Source organism: Ranitomeya variabilis, chromosome 3, assembly GCF_051348905.1.
Source record: "Ranitomeya variabilis isolate aRanVar5 chromosome 3, aRanVar5.hap1, whole genome shotgun sequence".
NCBI lineage: Eukaryota > Metazoa > Chordata > Amphibia > Anura > Dendrobatidae > Ranitomeya > Ranitomeya variabilis.
Genome location: NC_135234.1, coordinates 23,018,449 through 23,039,146, shown reverse-complemented (window position 1 = coordinate 23,039,146; position 20,698 = coordinate 23,018,449). Strand labels below are relative to the sequence as shown.

The 20,698-nt window shown below is 44.2% G+C and overlaps 1 protein-coding gene across 4 annotated transcripts in view; it reads right to left on the bottom strand.

Moving 5' to 3' along the window:
- Nucleotides 1-2,346: 2,346 nt before the first annotated feature.
- Nucleotides 2,347-20,698, bottom strand: part of ILDR2 (immunoglobulin like domain containing receptor 2) — a 194,060-nt gene continuing 175,708 nt past the window's right edge. For 2 of the 4 annotated variants that reach the window (XM_077293758.1, XM_077293755.1), the window contains 5 exons: nucleotides 14,972-15,118; nucleotides 14,366-14,536; nucleotides 14,101-14,214; nucleotides 8,337-8,535; nucleotides 5,224-6,704 (listed from right to left, as the gene is read on the bottom strand). In XM_077293758.1, the coding sequence (XP_077149873.1) occupies nucleotides 6,002-6,704; nucleotides 8,337-8,535; nucleotides 14,101-14,214; nucleotides 14,366-14,536; nucleotides 14,972-15,118 (1,334 nt within the window). In that variant the 3' untranslated portion in view covers nucleotides 5,224-6,001. Of the gene's footprint in view, nucleotides 4,786-5,223; nucleotides 6,705-8,336; nucleotides 8,536-14,100; nucleotides 14,215-14,365; nucleotides 14,537-14,971; nucleotides 15,119-20,698 lie in introns of those variants that run through there. The other 2 variants (XM_077293754.1, XM_077293756.1) reach the window with 2 other exon arrangements.

Genomic DNA, 20,698 nt, shown 5'->3' with positions numbered 1-20,698 from the left:
GGTGGCCAGCCCGAAAGATAAGGCTGTGAACTGAAAATGTAGGCTGCCTACGGCAAAACGTAGAAATTTTTGATGCGAAGGGAATATGGGAATATGAAGATAAGCATCTTGAATATCTATTGATGCTAAGAATTCTCCCTTTTCCATTGCCACAATGACCGACCGGAGGGATTCCATTAGAAAGTGACGAATGTTGACAAACCTGTTTAAACTTTTAAGGTCCAGAATGGGCCTTACAGATCCGTCTTTTTTGGGAACTGTAAACAAGTTGGAATAAAAACCCTGAAATCTCTCTTCCCTTGGGACTGGCATGATGACCCCGCGGAGCCGATGGGATTCTATAGTTCTGAACAGGGCTTGTACCTGGGATTCTGAACTGGGAAGACGGGATGGAAAGAACCGGCATGGGGGGAAACTGAGAAACTCTATTTTGTACCCTGAGGACACTAGTTCTCTTACCCACCTGTCATGAACCACCGTGAGCCAGGACTGATGAAACAAGAGTAGACGGCCGCCCACTCTGTCGGTGGCGATTGGAGACCGCCTCCAGTCATTTGGCCGAAAACCTATGGGATCTAGATCCCCTTGACCTTGGAAGCTGGCACCGCATTCTTCCCAACGGGTTGGCTCTGTAGGAGATCTGATGATCTCTGTCCTGATTTGGTCGACCTGGGCCAGCGGGTTTTGACGCTGGGGTCCACCTGGGGTTACGAAAGGATTTGAAATGAGCCTGAAACTGGCGACGAAAGGGTTGTTTAATCTTTTGCTGTGGGAGAAAATTGCTTTTCCCCCTGCGGTATCAGAAATGAGCTGATCCAGTTTTTCCCCAAATAATCAACCACCTTGATATGGGAGAGTTGTAAGGGATTTTTTCGAGGTAGAATCCGCCCGCCATGTTCTCAACCAAAGAGCCCGTCTAATAGCAATTGCATTCGCGGCAGCTAATGCCGCACCATTCGCTGCATCCAAAGATGCATTGATAAGGTAGCTCCCAGCTAGAGCTATCTGATTTGACATCTCCGTCAATACCGCTGGTAGGTCCCTCTCCTGTGGAGCCTTAGTTAAAGATTCTGACCAAAATATCAAGGCCTTGGCTACCCAAGTCGCCGCAAAAGAGGGCGAGAGGGCAGAACCTGAAGCCTCGAAGACTGAGCGGGCCAAACTTTCTATGAGCCGATCAGTTGGATCCCTAATAGAGGAACCGTTGGGAAGGGATAATAGCGTGTTAGAGGCCAACCGAGAAACCGGTGGATCTACTGACGGGGATTCTGCCCACTTCTTATGCAGCTCAGGGTACCTTGTATTTAGAGCCTTTTGTCCCGAGAAACGCCTGTCCAGACGCTCTCTGTGACGTTGGACTAAGTCCTCAAACTCATGGTGAGTGGAAAACACCCTATGAGGCAACTTGATCTTTTTGAATGATACCTTATGACTCGTAGCCAAGGTAGAATCGTCCTCTATACCCAGGGTTTGGTTGAAGGCCTCAATGAGGCTGTCTACTGACTCCTGATAATCAGGTGCCGCAAAATCGAGGGACCCTTCAGAATCATAATCCGAGCCACGTTCACTAATCTCCGCTGTTGAGGGTGAACGAGAGGCGGAACTCAAGGATGCAGATGCACCCGATGGGCCGGGAGACGCTGTATGGGTTCGCTTCCCCCGTGTCAGCCTAGTAAGAGCACGGCCCCTGCAGGCCGGAGGTTCCAGTGAGCCGGAAGACCTCTCCAAGATAGAAGAACCGCTGTCCCTGGCCGGGGTTTGAAGGGAATCGATTTCCTCTCCGCTCTTGACAAGAGCGCAACTTCGGCGTCATTCTGATAGACAGTCAGATTCTCACCACCTATCTGGGGGAGCTGACTGTCAGTCACAATGAAGTCAAAAGTCGCCGCTCTGTTGACGTGACATCAGAAGAGGCAGCGGAATCGCTGGCAGGAGCGGTCTGTGATCACTCTGTGTCGGGGATGAACGGACACACCAGGCAGGTAGGTAGCAACTGCCTGCCTGTTAGTGGTTAGGCACATTTATTGTTTTTCACAATGTCCCGAATATACCCTTTAAATGTCTGTGACAAATTGTGGCAGTTAAAGGGCTTTCAGCAGCGTTCTTAACTTAGCTCTGGTCGCTGCTGCTACATGAAGATGAGAACTGTTTAATACAGCTGTTATCTTCCAGGAATGGTGCGGGCTCAGCTTCTGAGCCCGCTACATAAACCTTTACACAACGTGTGGCGTACATGTACAGTACATCACATCGAGAAGTGTTTAATAGAATATATTTTTTATTGCTTTACTTTTATTTTATTTCCCCTCTTTTTTCATTCATTATTGCATGTTTTTTTTTTTTTTTAAATGTGTCAAAATTTTTTTTTTTTAAAAAAGCACAATTTATTTATTTATTTTTTACATTTTTCCCCGCAATATACTAAAGGCTTGATACCATGAGCGTGATACGGCACCACGCAACTTTACAGATGTGAAACATCATCATAGGAGCCGTGAACTTTGATAGGGCCCTATGAAAGGGCCCAGGATTTATACGGAAAAAACATTGCAGAAAGTTATATTCTGCCACAAAATCGCTGATCACAGAGAACGTTTCCGTATATAAAGCACATGGAGCCCCCACATGATCAAATTGCAAAGAACATATGAGATAATAATATTTTAGAAATTATTTAAATTATTTAAAACTTTTTTTGTAAAAAAATTTTTAATCTGTCCTTATGGGAAATTGGCCCATAGTTAAAATCCTGGATCTTTTCAAGCTGTGTAATAATGTAAATTTAGGAACTGAAAACTAAAATGTATGGGTTATGTTCAGATGAATCCATGTCCATGCAAGTTACATCTTATAAACAGATATAGTAAAGGGTAAAAGAACTTTTTTTTTTCTTAAAAGTAACAAGATTAAAAAAAATAATAATAAAAATAATCAACACTTTCAGCTTTTAAGCATCAAGATACTAATGCAGAGAACACCGTACTATAATATTAACTACTTTTATAAACTAAAATACTAAATCATAAAAACCTCAAAAATGCAACACGATACATTCACAGTACATTCACCCCTGGGGGGGAGTTTTGTTTTCGGTTGATAAAATGCAATACATTTTTTTACAAAAAACTGAAAGAATATTGTTCGCAAAAATTGATACAAAAAGTCACATGTATTGTTTCTCCTTCTATAATAAAAGCGATTTCTTGCATTAATGGTATTTGTGACATGGTAAAAACGGGAGTAAGGGGGAGTGAGAACAGATATATGGCAGCAGTGAACAACAACAACAACAAAAAAATACTAAAACTAAAAGAGATGAATGTAGTGAATGTAGGTAGCACCTATTCCATGTAAACAATGGGGAAATCTAGCTGAATTCACAGACAGCTTGGGCCACAAACATTTTTTCAATTCTGTTTGAAACAGATTTTTAATTTATACTCGCGAGATTTGAAAATCTAGGTCCTAAAAATAAAAATATATTATTATACAAGATTTCAATATCTAATGTGAAAATAGTTTTTCTTTCTATGTATTTTAATTGCTCATTGGGCAAATTACAACTATGAAAAAATATAAAATTGATCCCGAAATCTTTTTTTTTACTAAAAATCTTTAGTTTCTTTAAAGAAAAGAAGAAAAAAATTCAAAATTGAATTAGCTTCCTGTTCCTAACAATTGTTTTGGCTTTAACTATATAAAGAGGACTCGTCACTTGCTATAAAAAATGGAGATAAATACCTTGTAAAAATACCTGAACTCTCCGTGAGTCTGATGCTTTTTTTCGTTTTGCGCTGCGTCGCTGCATTGCAGAGATATTCTTATTTGTTTCTTGGGAGAGCAGTATGTGAAATCTCTGTTAGCAACTTCTTCGGTCTTCTCTGGGGGCGTGTGCATTCACCCCTATCTACAAGAGGCCGCCTATCACAACTTAGCTGCTAATTTGTCAGTATAGAATACTGTCAAGCTGATTGGCAGTGTCTTGGAGGGAGAGGTAAAAGCACACGCCCCCAAAGAAGACCCTGAAGAAACGCCCAGTTGTACTACAAGCAGGATATTTCACATACTGTGCTCCAGAGGAAACAAATGTGAATATCTCTGCAATGGAACAACGCAGAGCGAAAAGGAAAAGTGCGTCAGAATCGGGGGGAGCTCAGGGATTTTTACATGATATTTAAGCCAAATTATTTGAGCAAATGACAGGTCCTCCTTGTTATATTAAAAACTCCTTTCTTATAAAGAACGTTTTATTTTATTATTATTTATGTCTGTGAATTCGGCCCACTTTACACAAAGACATCACTCGTCCTTTCCTCGGACACTGTGCATGAGAGGCACAAAGAGGTTGGATGGTACAAAAATAACACTGTTAAAGAGTGTGAGACATAAGGAATGTTGGAGAATGGAGGCAATTTCTACCCCTGTTAAGTTTTGTTTAGGAACAGGAGTAAGATTATACTAAGGCTAGTCCTAACACAATCTAAAATTGTGGCAAGTTGTAATGCCCCGCTATACTCCACATTTTTGTTTTTTTGAAAGGTCCATTTTTGGGGGGGTTGGGTTGTAAACCCAGCAGGAGACCATTGCTTCCAACTTAAGGCCCAATGCATATGGTCTACTAACTATTTAAAGATCTTCCACGCCAAGAAGGGGTTCCTTGGAGCACAGTGGCTAATGGCTCTGCCTCTTGTAACCAGGACTGCCTCAGTACCTCCTCCAATGAGAATCTTCCTTAAGTCTTTCACGGTGTCAGACAACGAGGGACATCCTGTTTGGAAAATCACCCTGCGAAAAATAATAAACAGTAAGATATGAACATGACAAAATGGAGAACAAAATGATTAACCTGTCCCTGTCCTTGGGCCAAGAAAATTGGTAATACCCCAACCGACTGCCCAACATTTTGGGGGGGAATTTACGAAATTTCTATTGAGAACATCCTATAGTACAATTTCTACACCTAGCCAAGTGGCACCAATGAGACTGTCTCAAAAACAAAGAGGCAACACAGGGCTGACGGATGATCCACGGCATGCAGACGGACGGACATGATGACACATGGGGTGGAGTTTCTTAAGTCGGAAGGATGGAAAAAAAATATGTAAAAAAATGAAAATTTTCTATTCCTTATTGGATGTTTCTCTCAAACTTTACGTTAAAAAAAACACAAAAACTACAAAGAAAAGGAATGCGATTATTAAAGAATAAAGGAAACCACCCGTCTGTGTTTTTGATTTTTATATATATTTTTTCGATTTAATACATTTAAAAAAAAATGTTGTACATTTAATAAAAAAAAAAGCTGCCACATTTACATGTTCATGTAAATTAATTTGGGAACAAAAATAATTAGCAGCAGCAACACAAACAGTTTTGTATCTGTACAAGTCTAGAATGTTTTTGCTTTTTTTTATTGTTATCATTGCAAAAAAATAGACTTCTGGTCAGATGACCTTAAAATTCAGAGTCTTTTTGGAACTGCACAGACAATGCGGCATTAACTTTTTGACTTTTTTTGTTCCTTTTCTACAACATTTCATTCTTAGTTCCATCACATCAATATTAAAACCACAAAAAAAAAAATCAACCTAAGAAGAGTGGAACCACCCCGGAACACCCACATTTGTAGCTTTTATTAGTTGTTCACAAGGATTTTCAACTCAAACATGTATCCCGATTTCAACCATGCCTGCACAAGACGAGTTACATCTGGAGCCGAATACACAGAATAAATAGATATATATATATAAAAAAGACAGAATTAACCACTCATTGTCCACAGCATGGAGAATTGTCCAAACAGCCCAAGTTTTTCTTGTGTTATTTTCGAATTTTTTTTAAAACTATTTTGGACAAACCCGAAAAAGAGGACAAAAAAAAAGGTCCCGTTTTCGAAATATGATCAAACAGGAGCTGCCTTTATACAGCATGCTTTTCCCGATCATGTTAACGGTCCACCGACATTGTATAATCGTGTCCTCACACACATCCTACCCACTTCTTAAATTTTTGACAAAGCCCGCCAACCCCATTTGGCCTGTGACCCATTCATGTAAAAAAAGAAGGCTTTTCTCACTGTTTTACTTGGTTGGTCCTTTTTCTTCCTCTTGTCTGAGGCGCTGAGATAGGAGTGTTCTCTTGAGCGAAACGGGAGAGCCCTGGCAAGCTCCCTCTCGCAGTACGGAGGAAGCGAGTCATCTTCCTCAACTTTCTGATCTTTGCCGTCTCCTGTCTTGAACGTTGGAGATCGACCGTAGCTGCGACTTGAATTTTGCCGCAAGCTCAGTTTGGATGGGGTAATGCAGGTCTCCTCGATACCCCTTGATTTCCTTTCGAGAACACTGCTAAGATAAGCGTCGTCGTAACTCTGTCCCATCCGGGATATCCTTTTGGGCAGATGCTTGTCCTCTGGGGCTCGTATCCTAGACGGGCTGAATGACCAGCCTCTTTCGTTGTCTGAAAACAGTTCCCTGCCGTGGTTTCTCTTGCCATAGTAGTCATCGGTTGAGGTGTCCTGGTATAGGGATCTTCCTCTCAACTCAGACCTCTCAAACCTCGGTCCTGTCCCGGGACCTCGGCTGTCGGACCTCCGGGACCTTTGCTTGTATGAGTCTGTGTATTGAGCTAGCTCGTCTGTAGAGATGGCTTGGACGGCCATTGGAAAGGCTTTTCTTTCTAACACCTCCGAGGTTGGTCTTTGTAGACTGTAAATCGAAACAAAAAATGAGATTGGGTTCACAGGTATAAAATGATGGACAATTTGTTGCCACACATTAAATGGGAACTAAGAAATGACAACGTATGACTGATCCTCCCCAAAATCTTATACATTGAGAACATTTCATATTCAATATGTAGATAATAGATACTAACATTTTGTGTAAAAAAAAAAAAGTCTGTACATACATTACATTACTGATCCTGAGTTACATCCTGTATTATACCCCAGAGCTGCACTCACTATTCTGCTGGTGCAGTCACTGTGTACATACATTACATTACTGATCCTAAGTTACATCCTGTATTATACCCCAGAGCTGCACTCACTATTCTGCTGGTGCAGTCACTGTGTACATACATTACATTACTGATCCTGAGTTACATCCTGTATTATACCCCAGAGCTGCACTGACTATTCTGCTGGTGCAGTCACTGTGTACATACATTACATTACTGATCCTGAGTTACATCCTGTATTATACTCCAGAGCTGCACTCACTATTCTGCTGGTGCAGTCACTGTGTACATACATTACATTACTGATCCTAAGTTACATCCTGTATTATACCCCAGAGCTGCACTCACTATTCTGCTCGTGCAGTCACTGTGTACATACATTACATTACTGATCCTAAGTTACATCCTGTATTATACCCCAGAGCTGCACTCACTATTCTGCTGGTGCAGTCACTGTGTACATACATTACATTACTGATCCTGAGTTACATCCTGTATTATACCCCAGAGCTGCACTCACTATTCTGCTGGTGCAGTCACTGTGTACATACATTACATTACTGATCCTAAGTTACATCCTGCATTATACCCCAGAGCTGCACTCACTATTCTGCTGGTGCAGTCACTGTGTACATACATTACATTACTGATCCTGAGTTACCTCCTGTATTATACTCCAGAGCTGCACTCACTATTCTGCTGGTGCAGTCACTGTGTACATACATTACATTACACTTACCTTTCTCCGCACCCTCGCAGTGTCCTGCTCCGGTGCCAGCAGCTGCCAGAATACTCACTGGGACCGTTCATCGCAGATAGCGGAGAGTATCCATTCCTCTTCAGTAGCGCGCAGTGTCAGCCGGAGCCTTCCTGCTGCTGCTGGCGATCACGTGTGCCGATACTTAAGAGACATGAATAGCAGAGGAATGGATACTCACCGCTCTCTCCAATGAACGGTCCCGGTGAGTATTCTGGCAGCTGCTGGCACCGGAGCAGGACACTGAGAGGGAGTGGAGGAGGGTGAGTGTAATGGTTTTTTTTAATCTTTCCTGATGGGGCCATGGATACCAGAATAAGGATGGGACCAATCATACCAGGACCGGGATGGGGCCATATATACCAGGATAGGGGATATTAGGTACAGAATTGACCATTTTTTTGCTTCAATGTTTTTTCCTAATTTCCTCCTCTAAAACCTAGGTGCGTCTTATGATCCAGTGCGTCTTATAGTCCGAAAAATATGGTATGTCTACACAGGGGATTTTTAACTGCGACCCTTATGAACAGGTTGTGGAGTCAGGAGCTGAGCAGTTCTTGTACAACACAACTCTGTTAGCTCAGAAGACTTTCAAGTGTTAAATGTTTCACTCATCACTCACCTGCTCCTGAAGTTTTCATCTCGGAATTTGGAACACGCTGAGGGTCTGGCCGTGGCTCCCACCACCCCTGACCAATATTCCTTATCTCCATCAATGGTGCAGCTGGTAGGTAACGGCTTCCTGCGGACTTGCCGATAGGAATGGTTGAAGCTAGTGCTGTCCTCATGCAGGGAGCTCAGCTCTGAGATGGTGTGGCTGTCTGAAAAAAGAGGCAGAATCAATGAACAGAACGCCAGGGAGAAAACAAAACACACCCTTAATCAGAAGGATATCTATTCCTAGTAAAGCTGGGTGACACTATAAATGTAGCTTTTCTTGCAGCCACCACTAGGCAGAGCCCACTGCATTGTATACAGGGAGCTCCCCCTAGTGGTGGCTGCAGACAGAATCTTATCATGTATCTCTGTATACAGGGAGCTCCCCCTAGTGGTGGCTGCAGACAGAATCTTATCATGTATCTCTGTATACAGGGAGCTCCCCCTAGTGGTGGCTGCAGACAGGATCTTATCATGTATCTCTGTATACAGGGAGCTCCCCCTAGTGGTGGCTGCAGACAGAATCTTATCATTTATCTCTGTATACAGGGAGCTCCCCCTAGTGGTGGCTGCAGACAGGATCTTATCATGTATCTCTGTATACAGGGAGCTCCCCCTAGTGGTGGCTGCAGACAGGATCTTATCATGTATCTCTGTATACAGGGAGCTCCCCCTAGTGGTGGCTGCAGACAGAATCTTATCATGTATCTCTGTATACAGGGAGCTCCCCCTAGTGGTGGCTGCAGACAGAATCTTATCATTTATCTCTGTATACAGGGAGCTCCCCCTAGTGGTGGCTGCAGACAGGATCTTATCATGTATCTCTGTATACAGGGAGCTCCCCCTAGTGGTGGCTGCAGACAGGATCTTATCATGTATCTCTGTATACAGGGAGCTCCCCCTAGTGGTGACTGCAGACAGGATCTTATCATGTATCTCTGTATACAGGGTGCTCCCCCTAGTGGTGGCTGCAGACAGGATCTTATCATGTATATCTGTATACAGGGAGCTCCCCCTAGTGGTGGCTGCAGACAGAATCTTATCATGTATCTCTGTATACAGGGAGCTCCCCCTAGTGGTGACTGCAGACAGGATCTTATCATGTATCTCTGTATACAGGGAGCTCCCCCTAGTGGTGACTGCAGACAGGATCTTATCATGTATCTCTGTATACAGGGAGCTCCCCCTAGTGGTGGCTGCAGACAGGATCTTATCATGTATCTCTGTATACAGGGAGCTCCCCCTAGTTGTGGCTGCAGACAGGATCTTATCATGTATCTCTGTATACAGGGAGCTCCCCCTAGTGGTGGCTGCAGACAGGATCTTATCATGTATCTCTGTATACAGGGAGCTCCCCCTAGTGGTGGCTGCAGACAGGATCTTATCATGTATCTCTGTATACAGGGAGCTCCCCCTAGTGGTGGCTGCAGACAGGATCTTATCATGTATCTCTGTATACAGGGTGCTCCCCCTAGTGGTGGCTGCAGACAGGATCTTATCATGTATCTCTGTATACAGGGAGCTCCCCCTAGTGGTGACTGCAGACAGGATCTTATCATGTATCTCTGTATACAGGGAGCTCCCCCTAGTGATGGCTGCAGACAGGATCTTATCATGTATCTCTGTATACAGGGAGCTCCCCCTAGTGGTGACTGCAGACAGAATCTTATCATGTATCTCTGTATACAGGGAGCTCCCCCTAGTGGTGACTGCAGACAGGATCTTATCATGTATCTCTGTATACAGGGAGCTCCCACTAGTGGTGGCTGCAGACAGAATCTTATCATGTATCTCTGTATACAGGGAGCTCCCCCTAGTGGTGACTGCAGACAGAATCTTATCATGTATCTCTGGATATAGGAAGCTCCCCCTAGTGGTGACTGCAGACAGGATCTTATCATGTATCTCTGTATACAGGGAGCTCCCCCTAGTGGTGGCTGCAGACAGAATCTTATCATGTATCTCTGTATACAGGGAGCTCCCCCTAGTGGTGACTGCAGACAGGATCTTATCATGTATCTCTGTATACGGGGAGCTCCCCCTAGTGGTGACTGCAGACAGGATCTTATCATATATCTCTGTATACGGGGAGCTCCCCCTAGTGGTGGCTGCTGACAGAATCTTATCATGTATCTCTGTATACGGGGAGCTCCCCCTAGTGGTGGCTGCAGACAGGATCTTATCATGTATCTCTGTATACAGGGAGCTCCCCCTAGTGGTGACTGCAGACAGGATCTTATCATGCATCTCTGTATACAGGGAGCTCCCCCTAGTGGTGGCTGCAGACAGGATCTTATCATGTATCTCTGTATACAGGGAGCTCCCCCTAGTGGTGGCTGCAGACAGGATCTTATCATTTATCTCTGTATACAGGGAGCTCCCTCTAGTGGTGGCTGCAGACAGGATCTTATCATGTATCTCTGTATACAGGGAGCTCCCCCTAGTGGTGGCTGCAGACAGGATCTTATCATGTATCTCTGTATACAGGGAGCTCCCCCTAGTGGTGGCTGCAGACAGAATCTTATCATGTATCTCTGTATACAGGGAGCTCCCCCTAGTGGTGGCTGCAGACAGGATCTTATCATTTATCTCTGTATACAGGGAGCTCCCTCTAGTGGTGGCTGCAGACAGGATCTTATCATGTATCTCTGTATACAGGGAGCTCCCCCTAGTGGTGGCTGCAGACAGGATCTTATCATGTATCTCTGTATACAGGGAGCTCCCCCTAGTGGTGACTGCAGACAGGATCTTATCATGTATCTCTGTATACAGGGTGCTCCCCCTAGTGGTGGCTGCAGACAGGATCTTATCATGTATATCTGTATACAGGGAGCTCCCCCTAGTGGTGGCTGCAGACAGAATCTTATCATGTATCTCTGTATACAGGGAGCTCCCCCTAGTGGTGACTGCAGACAGGATCTTATCATGTATCTCTGTATACAGGGAGCTCCCCCTAGTGGTGGCTGCAGACAGGATCTTATCATGTATCTCTGTATACAGGGAGCTCCCCCTAGTTGTGGCTGCAGACAGGATCTTATCATGTATCTCTGTATACAGGGAGCTCCCCCTAGTGGTGGCTGCAGACAGGATCTTATCATGTATCTCTGTATACAGGGAGCTCCCCCTAGTGGTGGCTGCAGACAGGATCTTATCATGTATCTCTGTATACAGGGAGCTCCCCCTAGTGGTGGCTGCAGACAGGATCTTATCATGTATCTCTGTATACAGGGTGCTCCCCCTAGTGGTGGCTGCAGACAGGATCTTATCATGTATCTCTGTATACAGGGAGCTCCCCCTAGTGGTGACTGCAGACAGGATCTTATCATGTATCTCTGTATACAGGGAGCTCCCCCTAGTGATGGCTGCAGACAGGATCTTATCATGTATCTCTGTATACAGGGAGCTCCCCCTAGTGGTGACTGCAGACAGAATCTTATCATGTATCTCTGTATACAGGGAGCTCCCCCTAGTGGTGACTGCAGACAGGATCTTATCATGTATCTCTGTATACAGGGAGCTCCCACTAGTGGTGGCTGCAGACAGAATCTTATCATGTATCTCTGTATACAGGGAGCTCCCCCTAGTGGTGACTGCAGACAGAATCTTATCATGTATCTCTGGATATAGGAAGCTCCCCCTAGTGGTGACTGCAGACAGGATCTTATCATGTATCTCTGTATACAGGGAGCTCCCCCTAGTGGTGGCTGCAGACAGAATCTTATCATGTATCTCTGTATACAGGGAGCTCCCCCTAGTGGTGACTGCAGACAGGATCTTATCATGTATCTCTGTATACGGGGAGCTCCCCCTAGTGGTGACTGCAGACAGGATCTTATCATATATCTCTGTATACGGGGAGCTCCCCCTAGTGGTGGCTGCTGACAGAATCTTATCATGTATCTCTGTATACGGGGAGCTCCCCCTAGTGGTGGCTGCAGACAGGATCTTATCATGTATCTCTGTATACAGGGAGCTCCCCCTAGTGGTGACTGCAGACAGGATCTTATCATGCATCTCTGTATACAGGGAGCTCCCCCTAGTGGTGGCTGCAGACAGGATCTTATCATGTATCTCTGTATACAGGGAGCTCCCCCTAGTGATGGCTGCAGACAGGACCTTATCATGAATCTGAGTATACAGGCAGCTCCCCCTAGTGGTGGCTGCAGACAGAATTTTATGTGTCTCTATGCTTTAGGAATCTGGTGTTTTTGCATGTATTCATGGGCTCTGCATTATTTAGGGGTCTTGAGTCTGTATTAATTAAGGATCTGTTGTCTGTATTATTTAGGGGATATGGTTTGATGCTCTGATTATTTAGATATCTTGTCTGGGTTCTTTTTTTAGGGTTCTGGTCTGGGATCTGTACCTATGGGTCAAGTAAAGGATCTGTATTATTTAGGTATCTGGTCTGCGTTCTGATTTTAGGGGTCCAGTCTTGGGTCTGTATTTTTCAGGAGTCAAGTCTGGGGTCTATTTTTTTAGGGTTCCAGTTTAGGGTCTGTATTATTTGGGGGCCTGGGGTCTGTATTATTTAAAGGTCTGGTCTGGGGTCTCTATTATTTAGGGGTCTGATCTGGGGTCTGTATTATTTAGGGGTCTGATCTGGGGTCTGTATTATTTAGGCATTTGGGGTCTGTATTATTTAGGGGTCTGGTCTGGTGTCTGTATTATTTAGGGTTCTGGTCTGGGGTCTGTATTATGTAGAGGTCTGGTTTGGTGTCTGTATTATTTAGGGGTCTGCTCTGGGGTCTGTATTATTTAGAGGTCTGGTTTGGGGTCTGTATTATTTAGGGGTCTGATCTGGGGTCTGTATTATTTAGGCATTTGGGGTCTGTATTATTTAGGGGTCTGTATTATTCAGGGGTCTGGTCAGAAGTTTGTATTATTTAGGGGTCTGTTCTGGGGTCTGTATTATTTAGAGGTCTCGTTTGGGGTCTGTATTATTTAGAGGTCTGATCTGGGGTCTGTATTATTTAGGGGTCTGGGGTGTGTATTATTTAGGGGTCTGGTCAGGAGTTTGTATTATTCAGAGGTCTGGTCTGGGGTCTGTATTATTTAGGGGTCTGATCTGGGGTCTGTATTATTTAGGCATTTGGGGTCTGTATTATTTAGGGGTCTGGTCTGGTGTCTGTATTATTTAGGGTTCTGGTCTGGGGTCTGTATTATTTAGGGGTCTGTATTATTCAGGGGTCTGGTCAGAAGTTTGTATTATTTAGGGGTCTGTTCTGGGGTCTGTATTATTTAGAGGTCTCGTTTGGGGTCTGTATTATTTCGAGGTCTGATCTGGGGTCTGTATTATTTAGAGGTCTGATCTGGGGTCTGTATTATTCAGAGGTCTGATCTGGGGTCTGTATTATTTAGGGGTCTGTATACGTTTAGGAATAATCCCATTAGGCTCCTGTCATGGGTCGGCTTTTCTTGCGGTCACACATACGAGAAGTTCTGGAGGAGCAGGACCCAGCAGCGCCGCGCACGGAGCCTCATCCTCTGACCAGCCGTACTTCAGTCCTTATAGAAGCCGCTAACATTGATGAGTCTGTGTTTATGACCGGAATATAATATATTTCTGCGCTGGGAACAATGCGAGGCTGGAAGTGGCGGCTCATAGCCGGTGACTCATTGTGTAGGTGGCCGCCAAGTTCACAGAAAAATGACTCAACTGAACAGATTCTGGAGTCTTGGATTAAACCCCCGGCTCTGCTCGGAGACGTTCTGTACGGAGCACTTACATCGTTCCCGCATCCTGTGCGCCGGGTCAAACTGCGCCAGCTCCTTCTCCACGTAGTACAGAACCTTCATGGAGTCCCGCTCCTTGTCGGCCTGGATGCGGTAACCTTTACGCACTGGTGGAAACACAGATGTTACTTCACCGACCAGCGAGTCTCTGCGGTTAGCTAAGCTCTATGTACATTGGACGGGTCCCTCCTCTCCTGAAATACTCTGTGCTGCGCAATTCTTGGCCCCATTCCCCATCACAAGCTGTATTGGATTTACCATTTTGACCTCCTAACGAGTCGCTCTGCACCAGCGGTGGAACGTGCTGCTTCTCCATCAGCATTGGGGCTGGGACTGGAGCAACAGGGACTGTGGAGATGTAATACGGAGGGCAGGCAGTGGGAACGGTGGAGGGATAGCCAATCTTTGCTGCCTTGCCTGCTTCATACACTGCGGAAAGGAAAGAAAAAAAAAACAACTAAAATTCTGGACTTTAAGTAAAAAGTTTCAGAAAGTCGCCACATTCACCATGAGTCCGATGTCACCGCAGTGTGGACAGAGCTCCCCCTAGTGGTGGCTGCAGGCAGCAGGAATGTTGGGGATTTGGGGTTCCGTATCAGAATATACACGAGAACATGAGAGAAACAAGAAAAATAATACAAAATACATCTAAATACAAATGTGCTGCGACGTCTCCAGACTTGTCTCCCATCGAGCGCATCTGGGGCATCACTGAATGCGAGTCATGATATTCTGCCGCACTTTGCTTGGTAAATATGCCCCATTTTTTAAGTCACATATAGCATAAATAACACCCGACGGGGTAACACAATCTTTCTTTTTAAGCTGTTCATCTCAGGATACAGTAACACACGTGATACTCACAGGCTCGGGGGCAGCAGCAGGATTCTGGGCAGCAGGGGCAGCGCACGTAACAGCAACAGCTATGGGGGCAGCACTGGCACCAACAAAGGCCCACCATGGCGAAGAAGAGGAAAGTGCCGATTATCACCAGGCAGACAAACACCCATTCTGCAAAGGACAAAAGAAGACTTGCTGATCAGTGTACAATAAAGATTTCCTTCCACCAAAATCCTAAATGCCGCCATTGTTAGCTTATCCTCCATCTAACTGTGCCGCCGTTCTGATCGTGAGGTTTGCCCCCTTATGCAAGCACGACTTAAAAAGGGGCATGGGTGGATCCTTTGTGCCTGAATTAGCCTAAATGCATTGGTTAAAGGGTTTTTGTAATTCTGGCAATCCCATTTAATATGCCCTTTAAGAGCATATGGTGGTCCTCCACATGTTCATTCTCTCTGTGCCAGAACAGTAACTGGCATTGCAATGAAGATGCGCCCATGATAACAGCGGATTATTATCACTCTGGCTTATTTTCTTAAATGTCATTTTGGTAGTAAGAAAAGCCCCTTTAAGGCAAAGATGGTCGCTTTTTAACCCTAAGGCAAAGATGGCCGCTTCTTAACCCTAAGGCAAAGATGGCCGCTTCTTAACCCTAAGGCAAAGATGGCCGCTTCTTAACCCTAAGGCAAAGATGGCTGCTTCATAACCCTAAGGCAAAGATGGCCGCTTCTTAACTCTAAGGCAAGATGGCTGCTTCTTAACCCTAAGGCAAAGATGGCCGCTTCTTAACTCTAAGGCAAAGATGGCTGCTTCATAACCCTAAGGCAAAGATGGCTGCTTCTTAACCCTAAGGCAAAGATGGCTGCTTCATAACTCTAAGGCAAAGATGGCCGCTTCTTAACCCTAAGGCAAAGATGGCTGCTTCTTAACCCTAAGGCAAAGATGGCCGCTTCTTAACTCTAAGGCAAAGATGGCTGATTCTTAACCCTAAGGCAAAGATGGCTGCTTCATAACCCTAAGGCAAAGATGGCTGCTTCATAACCCTAAGGCAAAGAGGGCTGCTTCTTAACTCTAAGGCAAAGATGGCCGCTTCTTAACCCTAAGGCAAAGATGGCCTCTTCTTAACCCTAAGGCAAAGATGGCTGCTTCATAACCCTAAGGCAAAGATGGTTGCTTCATAACCCTAAGGCAAAGAGGGCTGCTTCTTAACTCTAAGGCAAAGATGGCCGCTTCTTAACCCTAAGGCAAAGATGGCCGCTTCTTAACCCTAAGGCAAGGATGGCTGCTTCTTAACTCTAAGGCAAAGATGGCTGCTTCTTAACCCTAAGGCAAGATGGCTGCTTCTTAACCCTAAGGCAAAGAGGGCTGCTTCTTAACTCTAAGGCAAAGATGGCTCCTTCTTAACTCTAAGGCAAAGATGGCTCCTTCTTAATCCTAAGGCAAAGATGGCTGCTTCTTAACCCTAAGGCAAAGATGGCTCCATCTTAATCCTAAGGCAAAGACGGCTGCTTCTTAACCCTAAGGCAAAGATGGCTCCATCTTAATCCTAAGGCAAAGATGGCTGCTTCTTAACCCTAAGGCAAAGATGGCTGCTTCTTAACCGTAAGGCAAAGATGGCTGCTTCTTAACCCTAAGGCAAAGATGGCTGCTTCTTAACTGTAAGGCAAAGATGGCTGCTTCTTAACCCCAAGGCAAAGATGGCTGCGTCTTAACCCTAAGGCAAAGATGGCTGATTCTTAACCCTAAGGCAAAGATGGCTGCTTCTTAACCCTAAGGCAAGATGGCTGCTTCTTAGCTCTAAGGCAAAGATGGCTGCTTCTTAACCCTAAGGCAAAGATGGCCGCTTCTTAACTCTAAGGCAAAAATGGCTGATTCTTAACCCTAAGGCAAAGATGGCTGCTTCATAACCCTAAGGCAAAGATGGCTGCTTCTTAACCCTAAGGCAAAGATGGCAGCTTCTTAACCCTAAGGCAAAGATGGCCGCTTCTTAGCTCTAAGGCAAAGATGGCTGATTCTTAACCCTAAGGCAAAGAGGGCTGCTTCTTAACTCTAAGGCAAAGATGGCTCCTTCTTAATCCTAAGGCAAAGATGGCAGCTTCTTAACCCTAAGGCAAAGATGGCCGCTTCTTAACTCTAAGGCAAAGATGGCTGATTCTTAACCCTAAGGCAAAGATGGCTCCTTCTTAATCCTAAGGCAAAGATGGCCGCTTCTTAACTCTAAGGCAAAGATGGCTGATTCTTAACCCTAAGGCAAAGAGGGCTGCTTCTTAACTCTAAGGCAAAGATGGCTCCTTCTTAATCCTAAGGCAAAGATGGCTGATTCTTAACCCTAAGGCAAAGATGGCTCCTTCTTAATCCTAAGGCAAAGATGGCTGCTTCTTAACTGTAAGGCAAAGATGGCTGCTTCTTAACTGTAAGGCAAAGATGGCTGCTTCTTAACCCTAAGGCAAAGATGGCTCCATCTTAATCCTAAGGCAAAGACGGCTGCTTCTTAATCCTAAGGCAAAGATGGCTGCTTCTTAACCCTAAGGCAAAGATGGCTGCTTCTTAATTCTAAGGCAAAGATGGCTGTTTCTTAGCTCTAAGGCAAAGATGGCTGCTTCTTAACTCTAAGGAAAAGATGGCAGCTTCTTAACCCTAAGGCAAAGATGGCTCCTTCTTAATCCTAAGGCAAAGATGGCTGCTTCATAACCCTAAGGCAAAGATGGCAGCTTCTTAACCCTAAGGCAAAGATGGCTGCTTTTTAACCCCAAGGCAAAGATGGCTGCTTCTTAATTCTAAGGCAAAGATGGCTGCTTCTTAATTCTAAGGCAAAGATGGCTGCTTCTTAACCCTAAGGCAAAGATGGCTGCTTCATAACCCTAAGGCAAAGATGGCTGTTTCTTAGCTCTAAGGCAAAGATGGCTGCTTCTTAACCCCAAGGCAAAGATGGCTGCTTCTTAACCCTAAGGCAAAGATGGCTGCTTCATAACCCTAAGGCAAGATGGCTGATTCTTAACTCTAAGGCAAAGATGGCTGATTCTTAACCCTAAGGCAAAGATGGCCGCTTCTTAACCCTAAGGCAAAGATGGCTGCTTTTTAAGCCAAAGCTTTGGCCTATCAGTTTGGACACCTATAAAGCAAAAGAGGATTGTTGTCATAGAGCCCCTTTAAGGAAGGGATGACCGCCTCTTAGAGGAAATTTCCAACCAAAGATTAATCTTCTGACTAGTTCTTGATACATGGATGTTGGACTCTGAACTCGGACATAGAAAAAAGTAAAACTACAAGGGGCTGCAGCCCCCTACAGAGACCCCGAGAGGCTTCGGCACTTTGGCACTGCCCAGAGACTTCAGTTCTTGGACATTTCTCAGCAGTGTTAAAGGCGCATCAGCGAGACTTTAAGGTAATGATGACGGCGACTTTGAAAGAGCATAAAATGTAGATCTAGACTGGCAAGAAGGATATGGGAGCAAGTATTAGAATTTCAAAATAACATTTTACATTTTCAAAAAAGCCAACAATTAAATGCATGAAGCGCAATGGACACTAAATGGGGGTGACTGATGGGAGTCTTGGGGGGGGGGGGGGAACAGAGCAATGTGGATGGAGAACCCTAAAGGGGGACATTCTAATAGAATATCTTTGGTGTGCTCGAATACTATGTTTGAGTCGCTGTGGCTGCAAAAGACAAAGAAATACATAGACAGTTCCTGTTGCTGCTTTTGCGGCTTTCTAGTAAGTGTTTTATCTCACCTCAGAGAAGGATTCACAGCTACACTGCTCTCAGCTGTATAATGCCCTCCAAGCTGTTGATACCGTTTTAAACATTTCCTACAAAAAGATAGGAGAGCAGGAATCCCTCATGTCTGTGTCTACTTTGTATGGGAAACATCTCCCTCTACCTCAGGAACAACTGAAAATTAGAGCAAGTGCTCGCAAGAGGGAAAACTGGTGAAAAATGCAGGATACAAGTCATATTATAGCCAAAAATAGTGTGATTCCTCCTGTACACACATTACATCTCATTGTGAAACAGCAGGTACTTTCTGTATATGGGAAAGCGGCCTGTAAAATCCCGCTGTCACTGCACTTTCTGGCAGTATTGAGACAATGTTACTGTGGACGAGTGGTGGACGACCAGACAGAATTTTGCTGGTAGGTAACTGGTGGTGGGTAAGATCCCTAGAAAAAAAAAAGTGTCAAAAGTGACAAAAAGATTGAGGCTGGGAAAACACATAAAAAAAGAAAACCCCTCCAATATGGTTAAAAAGCATTACATTCACTTTTCCTGTCCCTTTAATGATGCTGAGATGTCTCTGCTTATTCTGTCTCAGCCTATACAGCAAAGCTGAGAAATGAGCTGTAGAAAACAGGAAGTGTCAGTCTATTGTCTTTTCCATTGGCCACGGAAAAGATATTTCAAGATTATTATTTTTTTTTAGCAATTAAAAATAAAAAAACAACAACTTTTTTTATGACTACTTTCTAAAATAAATTCTTATTTTGTCATTTTTGTGATTTATTAACTTTAAACAAGACTTACACAAATAGAGCCCAGGCGTGACACTAAACCCCATCCCCACTAATGAGCCATGAATTCTGGGGGGGGAGGGGTACCTGTATACGCTGCTGACAACATGTTATTACGGACGCCTTCAGGTAGCTTTATAAAGGCGCCTGCGATGCATTAGCGGCTCATTATTACACAGAAGCCGTGAGAGCTGCTAATTTCACTATAGTAACACTGCCGGATAACCGCGCTGTTTATGGAGGAGCCTTTATAGAGAGCGTCTAACATCCAGGACTCGGTGTCTCAGCACCGCCGTCCTAGTGTGAATCAGTCAGCAAAAAGCATCAAAGACCCTGAGAACGGAGGGATATACAGGGGCTTCTCACAAAATTAGAATACCATCAAAAAGTGAATTTAATTCAGTTCTTCAATGCAAAAAGTGAAACTCTTATATTCTATAGAGTCATTACACACAGAGTGATCTATTTCATGTGTTTATTTCTGTTAATGTTGATGATTATGGCTTACAGTCATAAGACGTTTGGCTTTTCATTGACTGTAAGCCATAATCATCAACATTAACAGAAAAAAAAAACACTTGAAATAGATCACTCTGTGTGTAATGACTCTATAGAATATATGAGTTTCATTTTTCGCATTGAAGAACCAAAATAAATTAACGTTTTGATGATATTCTAAGTTTATGAGAAGCCCCGGTATCAGTACAACTTACATTTTTATTTTCCTTAAATCTACGTGTTTGGGACTAAAAATCATTTTGGCAATCAGATTTCATTAAACATTTGGCACCATTGTCTTCCTACAGCCTCGACATTTTGCTGTTTATTGCCGGCTGTAGAACAAGTTAACTGAGAATCCTTCAGTGAGCTCGTTTTCACAGTCTTATGGAAAAGTTTGTAGATCTTTTCTCTGCCTTTCAGCTCCTCTCAACTTTCTTATCACAGACCACATCAAAATTGAATGTGAATAAAAAAAAAAAACCTCTAAAAGGAAAACGGTGCAAAATTTTAATGAAACCAAATTACAAAACATATTTTTTTTTTAAGCTCCAAAAACATTCATTTAAGCAAAATAAAATGTCCCTGAAGGTGGCCTGCTCTTTTAGAGTGGAGCTCTGCTGCAGAGTCAAGCTGTCCGAAGACGGTTAACTGTCCTGACTCCACCACATACAAGCATGCTCGGCTCACCTGAGCGTACATGTGTTTTCAATGGAGAGCCAGGAAAAAGCCACTGACATC